Source organism: Mustela lutreola, chromosome 7 (assembly GCF_030435805.1).
Source record: "Mustela lutreola isolate mMusLut2 chromosome 7, mMusLut2.pri, whole genome shotgun sequence".
In the NCBI taxonomy this organism is placed as follows: domain Eukaryota; kingdom Metazoa; phylum Chordata; class Mammalia; order Carnivora; family Mustelidae; genus Mustela; species Mustela lutreola.
This window is the reverse complement of record NC_081296.1, coordinates 8,090,623-8,106,481: the sequence shown is the minus strand read 5'-3', so window position 1 is coordinate 8,106,481 and position 15,859 is coordinate 8,090,623. Positions and strand designations below refer to the sequence as shown.

Here is a 15,859-nt window from a genome sequence, read left to right as displayed (position 1 = left end):
AGGAAGAAAAGAAAGGGTCATGGGTAGCAATGGGAAGCCAAGAAGATGCCTACTCCCCCCCGAGGGCCTAAGGGATGTGGAAGAAATAAATGGTTGAGGCAGGCTGCCGAGGAAACCGTTCCCAGGAGACGATCCAAGAGCTAACAGAAGAAAATGGTCAGGGAAGAGAATGAGGCTACCAGAAAATCGCTGGAAGAGGGCAGCCCATTGTAAGGTCCAAAGGGCAGGAGGGAGAGGGAGCATGGCCAGATGGGGGGGTCAGGGGGACAAGTGTCTATGTCAGAATGAGTTGGGAAACATGGACTTTTCCTGGTGACCGGCATGGATCAGGACGCAAGGTCAAAGATGGCGAAGTGGAATTGCTGAATCCCTGTTTTGCCTGTTTTCTCTACACAGAGAACGGGTATCAGATTGGAAAGAGGAGAACGAACAATGGTCTGAACCAAAATGAAAGCCAAGACAGGCTCAGAGAGAGATACAGGTATTGAAAAGGAGCTCAAGTCTTCTTGTCTAGACAGATTACACCTCAGAATACAAAGGAAACCTGCAAAGAAGATCCCGCTGATATGCGAGGCATCCAGTGAACAGGACAGTTGATGGAAGAGCAAAACAGGCAAACATTGTTCTAATTTTCAAAAAAAATGCTAAACAGACTGCCAAAAGCTACAGGCTCGTGCTTTGGATGTTAATTCAAGACAAAATTCTAGAACATGTTATCAAATGTCTGCTTTGTGAGCTCTAAGAAGGAGAGGAAACAATTATAGAGTTAGCAAGAGTTCATATAAATAAATCAGTAATCTTAATGTATTTCCTTCTTTGAAGGGATTAGGAGACTGGCAGATAACAATAGCTACCATTTATCGAAGGCCAACAGTACACTGGGCCCTTCACCGTGAATCCTGACACCCAACAAGGTAGATGTTACTCTTTTCATTTCGTAGAAGAAACTGAGGTTCAGAGAAGCTTCACTGATTTTCCACAGTCTCCCGGCCAGGAGCAGGAGGGGATAGGTTCATACCTTGAGACCGTATCACTCTGGAGTCTGTGTGTTGTCATTACCGCTCCTCCCCGTGGTTCCCCTCGCCACCTCAGACCCTGCACCCATGCAAGAGAAGCACGGTCTCACGGCACGTGTTTGTGACAACACGATGTCGGCTGAGAGGGAAACCTTTGATGACATGCTGTCCTTGTTCCCACCACTGCCTCAGTGAGACCAGGCCGCACAGGCAGCAGAGCGTGCGGCCACAGGTGTAAACCCGGGAGCCTGCACATCACTGGGTGTCAAGCCTTGCTCTGTTGTCTAGTTCTGTGAGCCCATGTAGTCCTAGTTAACACTTCTGTGCCTCGGTGTTCTTATTTGTAAAATGGGCCCTTAATGGGCCGCTGAGAGGATGAAGTTAGTAGCATAAAAGATCTAGAAGAGCACCTAGGACATCAGGTGTCTCAGGGATATCTCTAACAATAAACTTAGACACCAAAATAAAGAAAATGAAATTGCGAGGCTGTAGGCTGTGCACACACCCAACATGCGTGCCTGTGCACACACCCCATGCATGCACACACACTACACACGTGTGACATGCCCACTATACACACACACACACGCGCACACAAATACCACTGCACATGTGCACGTGCGCGTGTGCGCACACACACACACACACACCCTGCAAGTACAGAACCCATCAAAAAAGACCAGAACGTGTTACAGAAATATTCAAGGAATGAAGAAAGAGCTCTTGGAAGATGGCTGATTAAAAGGAAAAACCCCACAGATGAGTTAAAGATAAAATCTGGTAAATCTCCCAGAAAGCAGAGAAGCAAGAGAAGGAAAATAGAAAAGATAACTCATGAAAGCCTAATATCCAAATAACAGAAGTTTCAGGAAGAGTGAAAGAGAAAACAGAAAAAGAAAAGACAAAGAAATAAGACCAGAAAACTTTCCAGGATAGAAGGACACAGACCTCGCGACTGACAGAGCCCCCAAGAAGTAGAAATCAGGAGAGGAAAAGGAGGCTGTCGCTTTCCAAAGTCTTGTAGGGCAGCTGCATTATTTTTATTGATATTGAATAGAAAGTTTAAAAATGAATTAGAAACAAATCAAACAGAAAGTACTAAACTTTGCACGGACGTCAGGTCATAAACCCAGAGTACAAATGAGGGAAGTCAGGAAGATGAAGGTCTAGAAACCAGTATCTATAAAGAAGAGTTAAAAGATCTAACAATATTTAGCCCTTAAAGGAAAAGGAGCGGGGGGGGGGGGGAGCTTCTAGGAGTTTTAGATTTATCTCACAAGGATTAAAGTTCCAGGAAGGCAAATTCTGGCTCAACGTTGAGAAAAAAATTTCTAACAAGTTGTGTTTTCACCATAGAGAATGGATTATCTTGCAGGAACACGAGTCTCTAAGTTGTTCGAGCAAATGCTGGCTAATCAGCGCCCAGGGGTGGTTCGGTGTTAGAACTGAGTAACTGTAAGGTTGCCATCTCACGCTAGACAGCCACAGTTAAAAATACAACTGTACTTTGTTTTCCAAGGTTATGTGGTTAAAATATGTGCTACGTCAAAATACTTTTTGTACCATCACAGTCTGTGCTGGTCTCTTGATCAGGTGGCTGCGTTGTCGTCCCCTCAGGTGTTGGGAAGTCCTCGGATGTGCTAGGACCACCTTTTGTGTCAGAGGTGTCAAGGTCCTTTAACATACTGCAAATTGAAAAACATAAAACCAACCTCAGTACAGACTTAGACCAAGTGTGTAATTTTTCCTCTCATGTTTTTCCACAACTGGTCAGACAATACCTAACAGAAAAGAAAAACATGGTTTTTTATCTCCTCTATTCTAGAACCTCTTTGGCTGGCCTTCAAGGACTCCCATCCTCTGGCCCCAAGAGACCTTTTCAATTTTACCTCCAACTATGTCCTTTCGGTAACCCTGTATGGTGTCATGGGGCATGACTTACGTTCCTCACAGGAGCCCAGTGTGGTCTACTTGATCTTCTTGAGGGGTTCCGCCTTGCTCTCCTCTCAGTTTGGAAAACCACTGTCCAATCTCTTCTGACAATTTATCATTTTATACAAAAATTATTAACACATATACACACAGTCAGCCTGACTAGAAGGTACAAAATAAATGAGCACTAAAATTAGTGTTAAGAGAGAATACCACGGAAATCCAAACAAAGATAACACTTTCTGGAACCTGAGAAGGTTTTGCCAAGGAGGGAGATTTGAGGAAGCTTTGAATGATAGGTATGGGAAAAGTAACACCATGAGAGACACAGGATAATTCTCTTTACTTGATATCAACTGTACTTGCCTAAAGCAGGATTTTGGAATGCAATCTTCTAACTTAATTGAGCAGTGATAAATAACTATACTTTATATAGGCTTAAAAACTGATAATATAATTAATGAAAAGGCCTTATATTTTTAGCAACATTTTTCAGATTGTTGGTTTGTCTCATCTGCCTCATGGGAGCTTCGGGTTATCATCGGGGCATAACTGGAGGTAGAAATGAAGAGGTAATGTGGGGCCTGAAGATAGAGGACTTTGAGGGCTGGCTCAAGAGGTTCGGGCACACAGGAGATACACAAACACCTCTCTCTTTTCTGTTATATATTATCTGATGACTGCACCTCTGAAATTAATCCAGAAGTCACAACAGTGTTTTAAAACAATATCAAATACAAAAGAAAATTTATGTGTGTGCTGCATGCAGTAAGAGTATCATTTGTGAAAATTCTATTTCAGTTTTAAAATATATACAAATATGTATTTGAGATTGCAATGGAAAATATATAGAGGGAATCTACCTTGGGAATAACCTTGGAAATAAGCATTTTCCAACTGCTAAAAATCTAGGTAAAGTTAACCACGGTATGACAACTCAATAAATTACACAGCTATTAAAAAGAATAAAAATACAGATTACCTAGCAATATGGAAAAATGTTTCAAAATGTTAAGAGAAAAGCAGAACCAGAAATTATAGATACATGTTGACTATAGTGATGCAAAAATCACACACATATGCAGACAGTATCAAAACCTAACATGAGGGCGCCTGGGTGGCTCGGTGGGTTGAGCTGCTGGTCATGATCTTCGGCTCAGGTCATGATCTCAGGGTCCTGGGATCGAGTCCCGCATCGGGCTCTCTGCTCAGCAGGGAGCCTGCTTCCCTCTCTCTCTCTCTCTGCCTGCCTCTCTGCCTACTTGTGATCTCTCTCTGTCAAATAAGTAAATAAAATCTTTAAAAAAAAAAACAAACCTAACATGAAACAGAACATCCAGTTTTTTGGAACTGCAAGACTATAAGCATCCTGGGAAGCTGTCTGGAAGGTCATTGGTGCAACATACACTTTTTTAATAAACAGGAAAAAACCCCCAGATGTTCAGTAGGAATCAGTATGGTCTAGGAAATAGCCCTACACTGGATCCTAGTCCATGTGCCATCAACTGTATCATCCCAGGCAATCCCCTCTCCTCCCTATTCAATCTATATGAACTCCTGCTCAGTTCTTGCTCTTTCAGTAATTCTGTCCTAATTTCTTTGGGAAGGGAGGAGAGGACAGCTCCTACAGTTTATTAGTTTTGTCATCAATAGTGATCATGCTCTGACCTTTCCCTCCTCTTTAAACAGCCTAACCTACCCGTTAAAACACAACCCCAGAGAAAGGAGGCTGCACAGGCAAACATCTCTTTCCTGCCTACCTTCCTTAATTAAGGTGGGATCTTAGAGGGGCATGTTTCTCATCAAAACACTGGTTACCAATACAGTAAATACTCTGCCACTCGACTGATCTGGACTGGGTCAAAGATGGAGGTAAGACTGACTACTGGTATTTTAAGCTATTGATGGGTTATGTGTACCACCTCTTTCTCCCACAATACTGCCAATTAGCCACAATTATGTCACTGATTTACTGAAGTTCAGTGAATGGCAAATAAAATGGCCAATTCTATCCTGCACGGTAAAGAGAAAAGGAAAGGAAAGGAAAGAACAGGACATATTTACTAAGTCACTTCCCAAATAAGGAGCTAGTTTTGTGTCATTTCAAGACTAGGAGTTTGAAAATATAGTATTTTTAGGAATATATTCCACACGTCAAAATCAACTAAATGAAACTGGAGGTCCCATGTAATTAATCATAGTGTGACTTTACAGCTACAGAATACCACCAATTAAATAAAATGTGTAAATAAGGATTTTTTTATGCTTTCATGCAGATATAAACTTTGCAGAAGCATGGAATGCATCTATACAGAAATGACCCTACCTAGCTAAACAGAATTACTTCAGATATCCCAGAAATAAACAATAATGTTCACTGAGTAACTTGCTACTTTACCTGGAACATTTTAAAGAGGAAGAAGAGGCAGAGATCATTTCTTCTTCTGGAGAAGGTGGAATAAAGTCTGTATCGTAATCATCCTCGTCAAGCTCAATACATGGAGACCTCTTGACCGAAAGGAATTCTATTTCTTCCAAGTTCTTCTTTTCACTACTATCTAAAGTAAAACCGTGGACAGACACAGGTTACTTTCATCGCTCCTGAGACAGAGAGCATAGGGCAGGACCCCCAGGGTGGTGCCAGCACTGCCCATGCGCCCTCCTTCTGCACGGACATGTGGGAGTTTCCTCATCAGTAATGACTGAGTCATCTGGACTAAGTCTAATGGATGCGGGAATGAGGCTGACGATCTGCTTACGGATTTGCGTGATGGTCTCCAGTTCAATTAGGAAACCTAAACTCAGTATTAGCACCTCTGATTTCCTATTTTTCACTCATATTTCAGTAAGAGGGAAGTATAATAAATGAGTCTGATAATCGTACAAACACTGTTAACTTTACCACAAAGGCACCCTAGTTACTGAAGTCGCCACGTTCTGTGTCTCTCTCTTGACTGTGTAGGATTATAATGCCCAGTGGTTGCTCGTCAGTTTACCTCTGACCCCATTTTCTCTTCATAAACAGCCTCGCATTTGATCAGACTCCATCGCCTCTCACCCCATAGAAACCTGATGGCATTCAGGTGTTTGTTTTTAAATTTTATTTATTTATTAAAAATTTTTTTAAAAAAGATTTTATTTATTTGGCAGACAGAGATCACAGGTAGGCAGAGAGAGAGGAAGGGAAGCAGGCTCCCCGCTGCGCAGAGAGCCCGATGTGGGGCTCGATCCCAGGACCCTGGGACCATGACCTGAGCCGAAGGCAGAGGCTTCAACCCACTGAGGCACCTAGGAGCCCCGGCATTCAGGCATTCAGAAGTGTCAGCCTCACATTTACCACCACTTCACAGGGTGGGTGCTTCCACACATGGCTAATCTAAAACCTAGGAGACCTGAACAGAGAATGATGTGAATGTCATCGGGAATAGCTTATTGGCATAGCCAGATCACGTCATACATCCACAGTCAGTGGGAGCACGCCATAAGGGAATTAAAAGGAAAGCCTTAGTGTCACGTCCCAGTTCTGCCACGAGCTAGCCCACGGGGCATTAAGAAACCATTTAACCGGGACGCCTGGGTGGCTCAGTTGGTTAAGCAGCTGCCTTCGGCTCAGGTCATGATCCCAGCGTCCTGGGATCGAGTCCCACATCGGGCTCCTTGCTCCGCAGGGAGCCTGCTTCTCCCTCTGCCTCTGCCTACCACTCTGTCTGCCTGTGCTCGCTCTCACTCTCTCTCTCTCTGACAAATAAATAAATAAAATCTTTAAAAAAAAAAAAAAAAAAAAAGAAACCATTTAACCTCCATGGACCTTATAGAGCTATCCTTGGTGTTTATGTCAGCAGAATAAAATCTTTCATTTCATCCATGGGTCCCGCCTCAAGAAGTAGCCAACAGACTGCGCAGCAGGTCCCTCCATAGAGCCCAAGGACAAAGGCTGGATCTATTTGCTATTGTTCCCAGTGCCTAGCTCTGAATAAATTAATACAGTCAACATACTGAAAGGGGATAAAACATCATTTTTACCTCTTTCTACTCCCAAATGAGTTTTTGAAGGCTGACTCTCCTGAGCACTGCCAGGTATAAGGTCTTCAGGACCGGGGTCCTCATCAATGTAAATCACATCATTATTGAACCATTCCGAGTCGTCATTCTGTTTCTTAGTCAAACATGCTTGCTTGCTTTCAGAGGAGGATAGAGTCAAATCAGCCTTTACTGTATTCTCTTTGGGAAGCTGTGCTTTCAAAACATTTCTCTTAGACTTTTTTGATTTCTGAGCAGTGCTTACTCTCACAAAGTGATTTCTGCATGGCGTGACAAATGCTTTTGAATTTCCAGAAGTATCAAAGTCGTCCATATCATCCCAATCGTTGATGGTAACAAAAGAATCTGATGAAGAACTAAATTCTAATTTCTTGAAAGTAGCATTACTGGATTTTTTTACAATCGGTGTGTTCTGGGTGTTACATAAAACTCCCTGTGGAACTTGCAACACATCTGGCAATAATGGTTTTGAAACAGCTCTCCTGGTTTGCTGTCCTGCTGGAGCATTTCTGAAGTCACTGGGACTTGTCTGCTGACTTGCGGGGAGGGGCGGTGGTCCACTGAAGGAAAAGGCCTCAGCGACATTAACATCTTTATCATTTAAGGCAGGTGTTTTCGCTACTGAGACACCAGTGACAGATACATTGTTGGCCAATGTTACTTTCTTTTTAAAAGTGAAACCTCTGAAACATAATTGAAAAACACAATTGAAAAACTGAATTAGACTGGTTAGTTTTAACAAACCCACCAATTATAGAAAACTCTAAAATCTGTTACTGATTTACACAGCAACTCCTTCACTGTATCACAAATGAGCAAAAAATCTATCTCCCTCTCTGGTTTTGAAATTTATATGGTAACTTCAATTATACTTTGTCTGCTCTGATCTTTCCAATTTAGAAGCTAATTATTCAGTTTTGAGAGTGTCCAGGCCTATTTCATAGGCAGGTCGTCCTTAATGAGTAGCGCCTCCAGCGGGAGGGGACAGCATAAAAGAAAAAGAGAAGAGACGCAAGTGTAGTGACTTCTTGTCTCTCTGACGCATGGTCTATGGGGAAGAGAGGTGACGACTGACAGGCTACATTGGAATCTGAAGGACAAGTAAAAGGGGCAAGCGTTCTGGATGTCTGCTGGCCTTGGTGACATGAAGTTCAATGGTAACTTTAAAGTCCAGCTCCCAGAACAGTTGGTGAAGTTCTAGAAATTATTATTAAATGTCATAAGGAGTTTGGAGTCTAGCTCAGAGGAGAGAACACAACTGGAGAGCTACAGTGTCCTTATAAACTTTCTGAAATGGCTATAAAATTATATTAAAATATTAAAATACCCATTTTCCCAAATTTATAAGAAGATTCAATATTCATTCATCCTACAGATATTTACTGAGCAAGCATCATGTGCCAGGAACCAGGCGAAGGTACTGAACATTTATTACCTAGAGCTCCTAATGCATGCGCTACTGGTAATTTGCAAAGTGGGAAGATCACTGACCCCTCAACTTCATTTCCTCATCTGCACAGGGTTGAAAGGGAAGGTATTTCATTTGTATGATACTGTGGGTCAGTGCCTGTTTGGGAGCCAAAATACTTACGAAGGTTTCGGTTTTGAAGGGCTTAATTTGTTACTAAGTTTTCTGGCTGAATGGCGTTCCAGTTGCTCCTGTAGATTATTCTGGGGAACAGCAGCCATGATCCTAAACGTGAGGAAAAGAACTTATCAGTGGAGTTATGTACTTTGGATTAATCATCATATTCTTGGGGGGACGGTGGGACGTGGAGCACTATTCCGACTGTGCTCAGTTAGGGGTTTTTTTGGTCAATAAATTGCTCTGACATTTTTTCACAAGTGGTGGTATTTGAACCATATAACCTTTAACTCACTTGAAGGCTCAGTTAATAGCAAAATGACCTGGTTTCCCTCAATGCTAAAATAAGCACAAAAGATATCAGACAAGAGATTATTTGTAAAGGATTTGGAGAAAAACAGGATGGGGCTTGGGCTTGAAGAATAAATGGAAGCTGGGTGGGGGTGAGGTGGGAGCGAACGAGGAAAGCACACGGAAAACCCCAAGAAGAGATGAGCAGAAAGAGGACCTTCCCCGAGCACCTTCATACCCCTGGTGGGACAAGTGGGGTATCGCTGGATACTGCTCATGGTAACAAACAGCCTCAGTCCCCTGAAGGTTCCTGAGGCCGAAGGAAGACAGGAGAGCTGGAATCCATGCACAGGCAAAAATTCTCCTTCAGGCTGACAGTTACAACCCCTTTCCCATTCCATCCTGACCAGATACTTTTATCATATGCCATGTACCTTAAGAGGAAGAGTCGACTACACTAGATGATATTCATGGAACTACAAAGTTTTACAGAAATCATATTCCACTCACTGATTATTAAAATTATCTGCTTAACAGTTGTTTTACTTGATTTTTAAAAGTTTCTTTATTTTAGTAATCTCTACATCCAATGTGGGGTTCAAGATCCAAAGTCATACTCCTCTAAGCCAGCCAGGCATCCCTATTTTACTTTAAATAGTAGTAAAAACAATTTGGAAGAAATGGAATTGCATTCAATTGAGAAATTTCCATTTGTCCAGCTTGATGAAGATGATTATGATATAAATTTTGTTCCCTGTTCTCCAGAAGGAATGATTTCTGCCTCTTCTTCCTTGTTAATATATTTTAAGTAAAACAGCTAATTAATAAACACTGTATAATTCACACTGATGATGTGAATTATATCTTAATAAAGTTGTTACCAAAATAATCATAAAAAAAGAAGACAGAAGGGTTATAATGAACTCCTACATATCTATCACCCAGTCTCAACAGTTTATCAACTTGCCCAATATCATTTCACTGGACATATATCCTGGTATCCTCATTTTACCATTCTGGGAATTAACCTCCTCAAATGATGTATTTTAATCCTGTTGTCACTTCTTTATGCATTACCTGGAGTATTTCTATCAAGAGACACCTCCTCTGATCTACTATTTTGCTACCTAGTATGGTGCAGTTCACACAGGAAAGACAGGATAAATGTTAGATTCTTTCCTTTATTTATTAATTTTCAAATCAATGACTTGATTTTCTAATAACCCGCAATGATGGTCAATTTTTTCCCAGTATTATAAGCTCACAGGTTAAACATATTAGGTACATCTTAGTCCAATAGTTATCATCCTCATTGATTATCCAATTATTTCATGTTTGGCCAGTGGGCATCTCCAAAGTCCTTTTACATCTAACCTTCATAGTCTTTGCGAGCTCCCTTGCTCTCTTGAATGAAAAGATATTGCCCCAGACTTAGAATCAGCCATTTCCCCCAAAGAGCCCTGATTTTTTTCATGGAGAATATGTTAAGACCACAGCCTCCACGTGTCCAAAGTCACCTACCTATTTTGTCCCAATGTGGGGCTTGAGCTCACAACTCCGAGATCAAAAGTCACACAAGAGTCCTATGCTCCTCTGACTGAGCCTACCAGAAGCCCTGGCACCCCCCAGTTTTATATCCAGTTAAAAGGATTGGTCTTTTGTTGAAATATGCTCTCTCCAAGGTCCATCCAGCGTGGAAACCCTTTGCAGTATAAATGAGAAAGAGTGAAGTCACACTGCTACGTCTCAGCATTTCAACCTTTGCAACTGATACAGAGGCAGAGGCACACAGACCTTCATCCTTAAGACACTAAGCAGAACAAAATGGTCCACGGCATCATTACAGAACTTTCCCCCACGTTCCTTCTAAGTTTTTACAGCTTTTATCTTATCCCTCTATGAATTTTCCATGTCTCGTTCATTTTTGCATCAAAACCAGCCATGGTACTCTTAAGAGATTTCCAACATTACTCCACAGCACGATGACATGTGTACTTAGTCATCTCAATAGTACAAACGGTTGATTAAATACTTCATAACTGTAGTGACACATTATGGATTCATAGTTAGCATGCAGTCAGCCTGAAACCTGGGGCACTCTTCCCTATTTTTAAGCAACACAACATTGTGGTTATTCCCAGAGGGCAGCAACCTCTAGCCAGAGACATATCCCAAAGCATGGCAGCAAGCAAACAATTTTCTTTTCTTTTTATTATGTTCACAATTTTCTACTCAATATTCTTCAGTGGGAACACTTCTTAAGAAGTTGGGTGAGTGCTGAGAAGCAAGGAAGTGTCGCCTTTGTGCCTACTACATTAAAACATTAAAATTGACACACAAAAAATTGTTCACTAACAGCAAAGATTAGTGATATAAAATTAAAGGAGGAAAATAAACTGAACACAGAGACCAGTGAAAAGTTTCACAATAGGGGCGCCTGGGTAGCTCAGTGGGTTAAGCCTCTGTCTTCAGCTCAGGTCATGATCTCAGGGTCCTGGGATCGAGCCCTGCATCGGGCTCTCTGCTCAGCGGGGAGCCTGCTTCCCCCTGTCTCTCTGCCTGCCTCTCTGCCTACTTGTGATTTCTCTCTCTCTGTGTCAAATAAATAAATAAAATATTAAAAAGAAAAAAGTTTCACAATACCAAAGAAGAGCAACTAAGCAATGGGCCCAGAAAACTTCTGAATTAGGCTCCCCACAGGAATTGCAGGTGTAATTTGGAAAATGATCAACAATTTTCTCTCACTTGCGGAGGGAAATCATTCTTAAGCCACTGTATTAAGCAAAACACTGATTCAAAAATGTGAAAAAGTTTACTGAATGGAACAAAGTAAACTGCAAGACCATATCCATGCAAAGAAAGAACAAGCCAGTGAAAAGAAGGAATGAGAGGATGAGAAGAATCCAGAGCTGGAATACAAAACATATACCCAGTAAAAGAGACTTCTTCAAATCTTTGTAAATTAAAAGAAACCAATGGCAAAAAATAAATGATTAAAGGGGCCCTATCTGAACAGTATCTTGAATAACAAAAATAGTTTACAAGGATCTTTATTTAACAAGCATGTTATGATACTAAGTAGTCGTCTAATGACATTAAACTAAAAGGAAAAAAAAATTTTAAGTAATCTCTAATTTAAGTAATCACCCAACATGGGGCTCAAACTTATAACCCTGAGATCAAGAGTTGCATGCTTCATTGACTAAGCCAGTAAGGCGCCCCTAAAAGGAAAAATTAAAAAGATCCAAGCAACTCTCATTCACTGGTGACAAGAAGAGAAGCATCTTCTTTTTTTGTTTTTCTTAAGATTTATTTATTTGACAGAGAGAGAGAGAGAGAGAGTAGGAGAGTGAGTGGCGGTGGGGAACAGAGGGAGAGAGAATTTCAAGCAGATTCCACACTGAGTGTGGAGCCTGATGGGGGGTTCGATTTCACAATCCTGAGATCATGACCTGAGCCCAAACCAAGAGTCGGATGCTCGGCTGACTGCGTCACACAGGTGCCCAGAGTTTTAACATGGTAAAAGTACATGGCTATTTCCCAAACTGGCTGTTAAGAAATGTTCACATTGATGGGGCTCTGTGCTCAGTAGGGAGTCTGTTTCTCTCCCTCTGCCCTTTCCCCAGCTTGCACACATGTGCACACTCTTTCCCTCTAAAATAAATCTTCAAAAAAAGAGAAATGTTCAAATAGCAACAATGATTTTAAAAACACAAATTTAGGTAGACACAAGCAGTGGCTTGCAGACTCTGTGTTCTTGCTTTGCCAGGAAACTACAAAAGTTCTTGTGCCAGTGAAGCAGAATTTCTTAAGGATGTAAGGGGTGGAGAAGAGAACACCTATGATGGCTATGAAGGCCCTGATGCCATGAATGTCCAAATTCATGTCTTCATGTGGCAAGAGAACATGTGCTAACATCCGGAACAATAAAACCCACGTTGCGTGGCCTGAGTCAGTCTGCTGAGAATGAGACTACTGTCAATTTCATGTGTGCCATCAAAGATATGCGTGGGGGCGCCTGGGGGGCTCAGTAGGTTAGGCATCTGATTTGATTTTGGCTCAGGTCATGATCTCGGTGTCGTAAGACTGCCCCACATGGGGCTCTGCACTGGGCATGGAACCTGCTTAGGATTCTCTCTCTCCCTCTGCCCTTACCACCCACTTCTCTTAAAAAAAAAAAGTACATGTGTATTTTACCTACAAGATTCACTATACTAATAGCTCCTCGGAAATGCCCAAATTCCCAACTGCATTTGAAACTGGGCTGGGATTGCTGGTGGCTGCAAACTTCTAGATTGTTAAGTATGATAAATTATAATAAACCGTTAACTTCTTTCAGTGTTCAAAAATGAACAAAAACAAAAATTTCAAAAGTTCGTAGAAGGAGAGGGTCATCTGAGTTAACCATGTCAGCAATGTGGTCTGAGAACACTGGCAGGAAAAGGACTGTTGCTGTGAAATGCAGTTACTACAATAAAAGTAAGGTTAAAGACTGCAGAAAAACAGACGACAGAGAAAGCAAAGTTTTCTCCCTCCGCCTTTTTTAAAAGGCAGAATTCCTTTTCTTTCAAATAAATGAGACTAAAGTTAATATTCTGGGATCTATCACAATCAGTATTACCTTCTCTCTAGGTCAAGCTTTTCTTTTCTTTTTCTTGTCTTAGGATGGCTACCTCAGGACACAGGGAGAGACTGGCCAAAAAGACTGCTCTTAAGAAACTCAGGGCCAGCTAACATTCAGGTCTTGCTCTGTTTCCAGTTTTGTGCTGGAGGTGTAGGTTTCAGGGGTGAGCTCCACTTGGTTACTGTTCAAAGGGAGGAGCTACCTTTCCTGGGGCAAAAGTGAGGGCCAATCATAACCTTACAAACCTCAACTTCACCTCCACACACACCAAGGACAAGCAACACTCTCTCTAAACAAATCAAGCAAACACAATTTCTATACGAAGAGAGACTTTTGACTAGGATTTCATAAATATATGTTTTCTTCATTTATTGTCATACATAGTTTATCTTCTGGGAAGAGGCATATCTGTGTTAGTTACCTAAGAAAAGCAGAGCTGTCAAAATGTGGAATCCAACTACATCCCACAAGAAAGGGAAATTTATTAATTACTGGGTATCAGGTGGTTGTCAGGTCCATTTTCCCAAAGATCTTCCTATCGCTATTTTTATTACAAAGGTTTTAATTATCTCTCTCTTTAATATCCATAGTAAAAATGTACTTAAAGTAATTCTCCATCTTTCAGACTTTTATTTAACTTCCAGTTATATTTAATAAGTAAAATTAAAACAATGGATAAGAGCTATAAAAAGAACCTACACATTATATCAAAGAGTCCAAGGCAAAGGGAATAAATAGTCATTGCAGAATGATTAAAAATCCCAAACTAGGGACGCCTGGGTGGCTCAGTTGGTTAAGCAGCTGCCTTCGGCTCAGGTCATGATCCCAGCGTCCTGGGATCGAGTCCCACATCGGGCTCCTTGCTCCAGAGGGAGCCTGCTTCTCCCTCTGACTCTGCCTTCCACTCTGTCTGCCTATGCTCGCTCTCGCTCGCTCTCTCTCTGACAAATAAATAAATAAAATCTTAAAAAAAAAAAAAAAAACCCAAACTATATTCAATCTCTATGACCCAAACAACACAGCAAGAAAGTCAATAAAGCTAAAACTGTTAAAAATGCAAGGAGAGGGTGCCTGGGTGGCTCAGTGGTTAAGCCGCTGCCTTCGGCTCAGGTCATGATCTCAGGGTCCTGGGATCGAGTCCCGCATCGGGCTCACTGCTCAGCAGGGAGCCTGCTTCCTCCTCTCTCTCTCTCTCTCTCTGCCTGCCTCTCTGCCTACTTGTGATTTCTCTCTGTCAAATAAATAAATAAAATCTTAAAAAAAAAAAAAAAAAAAAAAATGCAAGGAGAAATAATGGAAAGAAACAGAATTGTAAGGAAATCAGCATCACTTTACTACAAAACACAAAGACCAGTGGAAATGAGAAATGTACTAAGAACCCAGCTTCTTTGGTCAGTCTTGCCACAAATTCACCATGTGGCTTGGAGGAATTCATTTACTCTCTCTAACATCCTCATTTGTAAAAGAAGGAGGTTGGGTTGGAGAGTATCTGTGTTTCCTTCTAAAATTAGTCTTCTATGATTCCAGAACTAAATGGTAGCTGGCAGGAATAAAATGAGAAGTAGAGAATATAATCCTTTAAAAAATGTTGATTAGCAATAAAAAAAGCTGTCAAAAAGAATACACACACAAAAAAGTAGAGATTACACAGTTTCAATTTGGAGGCACAAGTTAATAAAAACAAATGAACAGGGGCACTGGGGTGGCTCAGTCATTAAGCATCTGCCTTTGGCTCAGGTCATGATCCCAGGGTCCTGGGATTGAGCACGGAATCAGGCTGCTGGCTTGGCAGAAAGCCTGCTTCTCCCTCTCCCACTCCCCCTGCTTGTGTTCCCTCTCTCACTGTGTCTCTATCAAATAAATAAATAAAATATTTAAAAAAAAAACAAATTAATAAGGAAAATAAAAGTAAAATTTAGAATGTTTAAATTATGGTCTAAATAAAACAACTGGAGCTGATGAAAAATCTCAATATTATAGAATGGTACTATTTTTAAACAGTGAAAATTAAAACACTATATACTGAACTCTTAGCAGTGGTTTTTAGTTTTTAGCATTTTAGGTCATAGATTCTGATAACAATCTGATGGAAGTAATGGACCCTCTGTCCAGAAAAATGAACACAATTTTGTAAAAAGTTTCAGGCGGTTCTGAGTCCCACCAGAAGCCCATAGCCCTTGCTAAGAATCTCCTTTATCTGAGTATGACTGAAGGAGAGGAAAACAAGAAACTAATTATATACTAATCTTAGAAAAAGCACAGAATAACAATTCAAACAAAAATTTTAAAAAGATTTTATTTATTTATCTGAGAGAGAGAGAGCACAAACAGGGGGAGCAGCAGAGGGAGAGGGAGAAGCAGGCTGTACAC

At 41.2% G+C, this 15,859-nt stretch overlaps 1 protein-coding gene across 3 annotated transcripts in view; it reads right to left on the bottom strand.

The window, feature by feature from the left end:
* Positions 1-15,859, bottom strand: part of BLM (BLM RecQ like helicase) — a 90,768-nt gene that overhangs the window by 55,129 nt on the left and 19,780 nt on the right. For all 3 annotated transcript variants that reach the window (XR_009355242.1, XM_059179950.1, XM_059179949.1), the window contains exons 2-5: positions 8,581-8,682; positions 6,972-7,672; positions 5,347-5,506; positions 2,580-2,701 (exon numbers count right to left, since the gene is read on the bottom strand). Coding sequence is in view for 2 of the 3 variants with exons in the window: in XM_059179949.1 (XP_059035932.1) it covers positions 2,580-2,701; positions 5,347-5,506; positions 6,972-7,672; positions 8,581-8,682 (1,085 nt within the window). In the remaining variant the exon portion in view is untranslated. The remainder of the gene's footprint in view (positions 1-2,579; positions 2,702-5,346; positions 5,507-6,971; positions 7,673-8,580; positions 8,683-15,859) is intronic.